The 9,264-nt window shown below is 43.8% G+C and overlaps 1 protein-coding gene across 1 annotated transcript; it reads left to right on the forward strand.

The window, feature by feature from the left end:
- The first annotated feature begins 112 nt into the window (after nucleotides 1-112).
- LOC110157883 (acidic leucine-rich nuclear phosphoprotein 32 family member E-like) lies at nucleotides 113-8,968 on the forward strand. Its single transcript, XM_020922267.2, has 7 exons — nucleotides 113-291; nucleotides 2,455-2,604; nucleotides 3,518-3,640; nucleotides 4,394-4,535; nucleotides 5,934-6,061; nucleotides 6,437-6,491; nucleotides 7,537-8,968. The coding sequence occupies exons 1-7, from the start codon at nucleotides 238-240 to the stop codon at nucleotides 7,602-7,604; spliced, it is 720 nt and encodes a 239-aa protein (XP_020777926.1). The 5' UTR covers nucleotides 113-237; the 3' UTR covers nucleotides 7,605-8,968.
- Nucleotides 8,969-9,264: the final 296 nt, after the last annotated feature.

Consider the following 9,264-nt stretch of genomic DNA (forward strand, 5'->3'; position numbering starts at 1 on the left):
ATCTGTCCCGCCCAAGATTGCAGCCAATGGGAAAGTACAGCCTGGGTGAGTGACCTAAAAACGAGCCAATGGGTTGCGTGAAGGAGGGCGTCCGCGGTGGAGGTCGGACGGGAGTAAGATGGCGGTTCAGTTGTGCTCTGGCGTCCGTCTGAGCTGCTAGGCCTGTGACACCGCGCTTCGGCTATCCCTCATTTTTCTGTTCTATCTTTGTTTATTTACCGTTTTTGCGCCACTAAAATGGAGATGAAAAAGAGGATTACCGAGGAGCTGGGCGGCAGGAAACCAGCCGAGGTGAGGGTTTAATCGTATTATTTTATTTAACGTTAGACTTATTTTAACGACACTTTGCTCCATCGCTCCTTCGTCTGAGGATTTAGTTGTGACTTTAAAAACCTCCATTGTGACATTTAATTTTTCATATACCGACAGAAACCCATTAGTTTATCCTTAGTTTATTCCCTCGTCTCGATTTAATCCCTTTTATTTCGCTGTACGCTAAAGACACCCGGGGGATCAGCGGCAGCGCGCTCGGGACTTCCCCGCGGCAGTGCCTCTGAGCGCGGCCACACACAGCACCACCTCCCGCTGTTCAAGATGGAGCCGGTGATAAAGCCACAAACACCCAGACAACAGTTGTGTGCAGACAGTTGGTGTTTCCCGCTCTGCCCCTCCGTGTGAAACCCGAGCCCGCTGATACGGAGCTAATCAGGAGCTAACAGCCCCAGTGCAAGCGGACGAGACGAGGCTAGCTGCGCTTTAGCTCCGCTTTAGTTGCGCGTTAGCTCCGTGTTAGCTCCGGCGGCTGCGGGATAAGCGGCTTTGAATGGCACAGAAAGAGCAGCGCGTCCGAAGGCTTCAGAACGCAGCTTGGAGAAGATGCTGAAAAGTTACACTAATAATTAACACTATATTCACGACTTTATTCTGAGAACCGTACGGATTAACGCAGCTACCCCCGAGCTGTTATTTACTGTCAATGTTCAATGAAACATAAAATTCACAAAATAACTAAAAACTCGGATGGTGAAATGGAACTAAACAGAGAGATGATAATAAATGTATAGAATTGTGGATTAAAGCCCCGTGCCCCCGTATTTACTCCTGTGCGTAAAACCGTCCCAGATCCGGACCCCTGCGGAGATTGGCGTGCGCGCAGCGTCCATAGTAACCGCTCATTCTAAAAGTTTGGCTGGAGGTTTAGTGTCGCTTTTCTGAGCCCAGGAGCGAACATGGAGCACTGGAACCAGCCCAGACACTAAACCAAGACAGAACCAGTACTAAACCAAGAAAGAACCAGTTCTAAAGCAAGACGAAATCAGTACTAAATGAGGACAGAGCCCGTACGAAACCAGCACAGGAGGGAGATGGTGTCCTCTGTTCACCAGGGTTAAGGGGGAATTTTACTGACCACAGAATTGAATTATCGTATTTATGATGATGATGTGTTTATTTGTTTGATTTGAGCCTCCCTGGAATGTGCTTTAATAATCTGGTGCAAAAATATAACAAGAGCCTTGTTCAAATGTACATAAGTCTCAGTAATAATAATAACCATCTGAGTGTTTCTGCTCAAACATGGCCAGAACCTCATAATGAAAACAACAGAGATGTGGATACCAGCTTTTTCACTTCCAGTACGATTCCAATTGAATCCCTGACTCCATTCAACGAAACCAATTCCATATACTAGTATAAACGTACATTACCTGTCAGAAGTTTGGACTCACCATCTCTACTTTCTACATTTTATATACATACAGAAGATATGAAATATATGAAGTGAGATATATGGAAATTATGTTGAAAGAAAAAACATTAAATAACAGCCTTTGCTTTGTCAAAAAATATTTAGTAATGTTATTAAACTTTTTTTCCTTTACTACATAATTCTATACATCATTTGATGTCTTTCGTATGTAGAAAAACATGGACCGAGACTGTGAGTCTGAACATTTGACTGGTTGTGCGTACATTTCAGAATTTCCTGCATACTAATCGATACACACATACCTTATTAAATGTAAGAGTTGTTCTAGAATCTTTAAAGTAATTCCACAGTTTGTTGTGCCAGAATGTTGGCCATGTATTTGTAAATGTTAAAGTGCAGCTTTGTGAAATGTGCATTTGTAATTTTCTAGAAGTATTCTTTCTTTTAGCTGTATTGACGAGGATAGAAATATCCAATCAAAATCAAGATAACAGTTAGAAAATTAACTTAAATCATCAGACCTATTCTGCAAACTGGACTTTTCAGAGCTTTAACCATGTTTACACCAGTAATCAGTCACTCACTACTGTGAAAGCACATTTGGTTTTGTGTCTGACAGCACGGTAAAATTTCTTTGACCCTCGTTCTGAAAAGTCAAGCAGCAGTGCAGTTGTGTTGCTGATTTGGAGAAAAACTCCAGTTCAGGTTGTATATTCTCTGTTAAGGGTCATTCCTGTTGTGTCCAGGTGGTGGAGCTGCTCCTGGATAGCTGTGTCTCTGCAGACGGAGAGCTGGATGGTCTGAGTGAGGACTTTTCTGCTCTGGAGGTCCTGAGTCTGTGTAACACCGGCCTCAAGAGCCTGAGCAAGATGCCCTCTCTGCCCAAACTGAAGCGGGTCAGTAGCATCCTTACAGCACCCTTACAGCACCCTGACTCTGTGCCCTCCCTGTCCAAACTCAAAAGAGTAACACGCTGACAACACGCTCTTACATAATATGAGTGCTGTTCTGTTAGGGCTGGGCGATATGGGGAATAAAAAGAATCACATTTTTTTCCACATATTGATCGAGCTCAATTTTCAGTTCGATCTTCTTCTGTCTTATTAGAAGCATAGACGTGTGGACTTGAAGCGTAAAGGACAGGGTGTCAGGATCACTAGGGCTATAATGATTCATCAGCAAATCTTGACTAGTTTAAAAATAATTGTGGTTTTTAGCAACAGGAAAGGATGTTGTGAGCTATCCAAGTTTAAACTACATTTAAGAAATAGAAATACATAGTTTCCTACTACTTTTTTTTTTTCTTAAATATTAGTTTTTGCATGCACTCCTCCAGGTGTAGTCTTGTGAGTGCAGTTTGTGCACATACGCAGATACAGAATAGTTTTTGAGAGCTTTTGCCATGCCCCCTTTTTAGTCGACTAATCCAGTCGCACCCCCCATCGATGGAACGATCATATAGGGCCCCTCTGATCATTTTTTACACTACATATACTACATGTAAATGATAATGTTTTCTCGCTATATGTACATGCATGTGGGCTTAATACTAATATAAAGAAATATAAACACATATCTAATTCATTAAAGAAGTATCTAGTTCATTAAAACTCAATTTTCTTTCTTGGTTGTTGAGTGGACAACCTTTCCAACCCTCCTACAATGCTCCTGGATTGTACTTTTGGATCCGTTGGACTGATGTCTTTAATCCATCAAGAATTGATTTAGTTGACAGCAGGTCTACATGCACCATGACCTGGACTGGGTCTGCTCTCTGCTCTCTGCTTTAACTCTGTTGTGTTGTTCCAGTTGGAGCTGAGTGATAACGCGCTCTCCTCGGGGTTAGAGGTTCTGGTTGAAAAGTGTCCTGCTCTGACCTACCTGAACCTGAGCGGCAACAGCATCAAGGACCTGAGCGCCATCAAGGGGCTGGTACGAGAACTGCACCCACACCACAAACTCACACACTCACACCACAAACCTGACACTGCGACCTTCCTCAGGCTGTGTTTAAATTTACATGACTAATGTAAAACAGAGGAGCCATACTGAGCGAAGAAACGGGACCTGTTTCAAACACAGATCTTTAATGAGAACGGTACCTTCTTCTAAACTTGAAATGATGAAGCCAGTTTATTAATTAACCAACCATGATGTGACTCTGTCTCTGAGCAGTGTTCCCTGTGTGTGTAAGAGGAGTATTCTTCATAAATACACAGACATAAGCCAAAACGATACACTCCAACTTGACAAACCTGATGTTTGTGCAGTAGTTTAATTAGCAGGATGTACACTGATTGTGTTCTGATAGCGCTCTGAAAGGGGAGTGACTTGAAGCAAAGAGTAGGAGACTCAGAGCGTCAAAAATAAAACTGAAACTTCTAAAACATGTTAATATGTTGGTTTGGGTGAATATAGCATTTAAATCTAAATATGTCATGTTACATTAATGAACCTACAGAAATGTAAGCCCCCCCTTAAACTTTGTGTGTTACATAACATACAATTTAACGTGCGTGTACATGTGTAATTTGTGGTTGTGACTCTGAGCTGCAGAAGCTCGTGTGTGTGTGTGTGTGTGTGTGTGTGTGTGTGTGTGTACGTGTACGTGTACGTGTACGTGTGTACATGTGTGTGTGTGTACACGTGTGTACATGTGTAACTCGTGCTTGTGTCTCTGAGCAGCAGAAGCTCCCCGCTCTCCAGTCTCTGGACCTGGAGGAGGATGAAGAGGATGAAGAGTCATGGAGAGAGAAAGTGTTTGAGTTGCTGCCTCAGATCTGCTTCTTAAACGGCTTCGACCAGGACCACAACCAGGCCCCTGATGGTGAGCGCCCCCTGTCTGTCACACTGCACGCTGTGTGTGACTACAGCGGGGGGTAATTCTTTTTTCAAGGGGGCCACATGAGAAACAGAAAATATTCTGCATAGTATGAACTGTATTTCTTTATAGAAATCAGTAAATCTCATTGTTCTGACAAGCTGCTCAGACTGGGAAGAGTTTATGTTCTGACTAAGCAATGAAAAAGTGACACTGCTGAACAAAAATATCATTTATAAAAAAACACCTCTAAAATAAAAAAACAATGCAGCTTTAGTCCATGCAGGACTAAAAGGTCAAATAATGAAATATGTTTCATTTATAATTCCAAACGATCTTAAACAGGCCTGTCTGAGTCAGCCAGAGGGCAGTATGTGGCCCTTGGAGCTGGACATTGCCCAGATCTGCTCTACACTGCCCCCTGGCTGTTACTCTTTGCTCCTTTGTTTGAAAAAGCATGTCCAAGCTATGGCCTAGGGGCCAAATGTGGCCCCTCAGACTTTTTTTTCTTTTTTGAAAGCTATAACTAGGGCTGTCACAATAACCGCAAAAATGAATCAAGGCGGTTCTAAGTTGGGTCACTGTGATCACCGCACGTGACCAACATGACCCGACCCAGAGTCCTGCATGGGTCCATTTTCAGAGACTCGCACCCACTACCGCCTGTGCCCAGGACTAACCCAGGACTAACCCAGGACTAAGGTGCGTCCGCGAAGCCCGTCGTGTGACCGCAGGCGAAAGGACTGCAGAGCTCCGCGCCGCATGGTGGTAAACGCAGCCGTCATTTGATCGCGCTCGTGCTCGGGTTCTCCCTCTCTTAAGTCTGCAGGTACCCGACCTGGTGCAGGACTCTGACCCGACCTGGTGCAGGACTCTGACCCGACCTGGTGCAGGACTCTGACCCGACCTGGTGCAGGACTCTGACCCGACCTGGTGCAGGACTCTGACCCGAGCTGCCACAGTGAGAGCTGAAGAGATGCAGCGGCACTTGTTCCAAAGCCAAATGTTACTTCTCCCGCCACACACACTATATCCACACAACAACCAAGGTACATGTGCATCTGCAACAAGCGCATCATCAGAGAGAGTTTTCAGTGCCTCTGAAAATATTGTAACTCCGGGGGATGGGGGATGGAGGGTGGGGGAGAGAGTGCATTATCATCACATATCGCGCTGTTGAGCCGCTATGCTACACCGCAGGAGAAATTCCCTAACAGCCGTGGCTATAACTTGATAAAGCTAATCTGAAATCTTGAGTAAATCCTTTTTGGATCTACGTGTGAATAAAGGTGCTCGTTCATTCAGACCTCTGTAAAAAATCATTCAAATCAATCAATCATCAGAATAATTTCTGCTTTAGAAACAGAAACATTCGGTGCTTTAAAAGTTTGTGTTTTTCTGCAGACGATGATGATGATGAGGCTGGTCCCCATGACGATGACGATGACGATGACGAAGACGACGAAGATGAGGACGAAGGTTCAGAGGACGAAGAGGTCGGACTGTCCTACCTCATGAGGGAGGGCATCCAGGTGAGACACTGCTGCTGAGATGGTGTGAGGGAGGGCATCCGGGTGAGACAGGGTGAAGGAGGGCATCCGGGTGAGACGGGGTGAGGGAGGGCATCCGGGTGAGACGGGGTGAGGGAGGGCATCCGGGTGAGACAGGGTGAAGGAGGGCATCCGGGTGAGACGGGGTGAGGGAGGGCATCCGGGTGAGACATGGTGAAGGAGGGCATCCGGGTGAGACGGGGTGAGGGAGGGCATCCGGGTGAGACGGGGTGAGGGAGGGCATCCGGGTGAGACGGGGTGAGGGAGGGCATCCAGGTGAGGTTGTGGGTTAAACTCCTGGTGTGAGCGTGACTGTGGCAGAGTGGTTAGCCTGTTGACGGTGTGACTCTGTTCCAGGATGAAGAAGATGATGGAGATTACGTGGAGGAGGAAGAAGAGGAGGAGGATGGAGGTTTGTCACATTTGGATCACAATTCCTCTATAAACTATCGAATATATTTATCATATATATGTATATATATTTATATATATTTATCACACACTAAACAAAAGCCTCAGCATTCCCTCTGAGTGTGACGCTAGCTGTAGACACTGCTCTGTCTGAAGCTCTGTTAGGTCTTTATAGTCAGATTGTGTTCAAATAAAACTCAGATTAAAGACTGAGTTGGACTACAACAGGAGAGCTGATCTGTGCTGGTAAATAAGTCCCTCTCAAATAACATCAGTCACACTTTTTCACCTTTTAGTTGAAAATCAAACTCCTAAACAGGACCACGAACGCTCGCACTCATCTCAGGCTCCTGAAAATGTGCTCTTTAAATCACTTGTGTTTTTTCTTGTTTTCAGATCTTAAACTTTTTTTTTTTTTTTTTTTTTTGTTGTTGTTGTTGTTAGTGGTTGCTAATGTGTGCATTGTGTCAACATGGTAACTGCTGAACATTCTACCATACAGATACATGTAGAAGACCCTCAGTGTCATGTCAATGCAAAGTATTAATATGAAATTTTAATCCTTTTAAATATGTTAATTAATAATATATGCAGTTATCTCAATAATTCAGGATTAATGAGTCCTACTTTGAGGATTTTTTAATCAGAAAAATGTAAAAAAAAAAATCCCTCTAATTTAAACTGAGAGAAGAGGTGAGAATCGTCAGGTGGAGTTTGCTGTAACGGTCAGATGCAAAAGTGTTGTCCTGGTTTATGGTTCATATTTCTAATTCTGGGGCCTATCCACTGAAACAAAAACTGGCACAAAGTTCAGTGTCTTCTTTGTCAGAAGAAATAAACTAAAGTTAAATGATTTTTTTTACAACAGCTTCAGAAAGTGGAGCCGTTATTCAGTGTTTCAGTTGAAAGGACTTTAAACCGTAAGATGAATATGACAAGTTTGACATTAATATGACTATAAGAGCTGATCACAAACATACTGAGAAGGTCCAGCATTTGTGCACACGTTTGGAGACTTCTTTCAAAACAGTGAATCTCATTTTCAGATGAGGACGCGCTCCGAGGCGAGAAGAGGAAGAGAGACGCGGAAGATGACGATGACGATGACGAGTGACCCCGCCCCCAGCCACCCTCAGCCTATCAGAGCCCACGAACCAACCCCGCCAGCCAATTAGAGCCAGGAACCCAACCGCCCTCACCCAATCAGAGCCAGGAACCAGAGCCTGTCATCCAATCAGAACCACGCCACACATGGACTCCACTTCCCATAATGCACTGCTATCTGTACAGTCTGGAGTTATGGTTTTAAATGTAAAAGCTCACAGCACCCTCCACTGACCAAGGACCTGTTTTAGTTTGTCAATGGGAGTTCAAAACAAAACAAAAAATGATTTTCTTAAACCGTTTTCTGATCTGTTCTAATGTAGTTTCCTCATCACAACACACCTGGAGTTGTTTTTTTTTTCATTTGCACATGTTTAACTCACAAACCCTGCACATTTAGGCTGAGTTCGTCAAAAAACACTTGTGTTGTCATGTGCTCCACTGTGTTTTTTAAACTCCAAACATCTTCACTAGAATCATTTGGATAATTTCAGACCTGAAATTGTTCATCTTTACGGAACTAAAGGTAGAAGGAGCTGTTCAGAGCATTTGGAGCTTTGCAGATGTAGACGGACTAATAATACAGAGTTACTCAAACATGTGTGAATGAAACAAAACACAACTCCAGGTCTGTTTTTGATGTGGGAACAACAAATATTTCTGAAAAGACTGATTCTTGAGCCTTTTATGATCTAATCGATTAATCAAATGAAATAATTGCTAGGCTAATTGATCACGAAAATAATGGTTAGTTGCAGCCCTATGTTTTTCTCGCCAGGTCTAAGTCACTAATGTTGTAAGTGACATTTATTGGACCATTTCGAGCTTATGCATTTCAAATAGTTCTTTTCAGTGATATCCGAGGTTTGAGTTCATGTTTCGAAGTTGAGTTTGCTCTGGAGGGCGCTGTGAGCATCAGAATTGGAGGCTTCCAAACACAACTGTCATGAATAATCAGGGAAAACATGAGTCCACATTTAGAGCCACCTCCTCCAGATCAGCTCCAGTCCAGCTCTAGTCCAGCGCCAGACTCCTCCACAGCCGTTCAGACCCTTTAAGTCCAGTGTCGTCACAAGAGAGCGCCCCCTGGAGTCCAGTTTGCTCTCACGTATGACCCATCCACAGAAGCGTTGAGTTTGATCATGGTTTTAAAGATTTATCAAATGTGCTGTTCTCAGAATCAGGTCTGACCCAGAGAGTCCTACATTTCCCGCAATCCCCCTGTCCTACCCTGCCGGGCGAGTGGCTCGATGGCGCCCCCTCTCTGTAAATAGATCTGTGTGCGTCTGTAGTTTGTGTCGTGTTTTTATTATTTTATTTTTTTATTCCCGTGTGACGTCATCAGAGTTTTGGAATAAAAATGACTGGATTCTACTGTTTGACTTTTGTTTTTTCTGATGTTTACTCCTGTCTGCTCCTGAATGTGACCAGAAAGAGGCAGTGCTGCCCACTTCCATTTACCTTTACTTTAAAGAGGGGGTATTTTACTTTCTTGGGGTATTAACTGTAAAACATTACATACTGTGTATAGATCACCATGTTGCCTTATGAAAATGGTATATTCTTTGAAAACCTGTTTTATAAGCTTCACTTCTGTTTTTGACCCTCTGAGTTTCCCCTCCCTTTGCTCCCGATGCAAAGTCACTCCCCCTTCAGAGCGTTATAACAAT

Source organism: Boleophthalmus pectinirostris, unplaced genomic scaffold, assembly GCF_026225935.1.
Source record: "Boleophthalmus pectinirostris isolate CB_2022bp ecotype Guang Dong unplaced genomic scaffold, ASM2622593v1 HiC_scaffold_6, whole genome shotgun sequence".
Lineage (NCBI taxonomy): Eukaryota > Metazoa > Chordata > Actinopteri > Gobiiformes > Gobiidae > Boleophthalmus > Boleophthalmus pectinirostris.

Bases quoted from the DNA above. Each gene is read 5' to 3' on its own strand.
- LOC110157883 (XM_020922267.2), top strand. From the start codon at position 238: ATGGAGATGAAAAAGAGGATTACCGAGGAGCTGGGCGGCAGGAAACCA. The intron at 6,062-6,436 runs GTGAGACACTGC...ACTCTGTTCCAG, and splicing joins TCATGAGGGAGGGCATCCAG to GATGAAGAAGATGATGGAGA. The intron at 6,492-7,536 runs GTTTGTCACATT...TCTCATTTTCAG, and splicing joins AGAAGAGGAGGAGGATGGAG to ATGAGGACGCGCTCCGAGGC.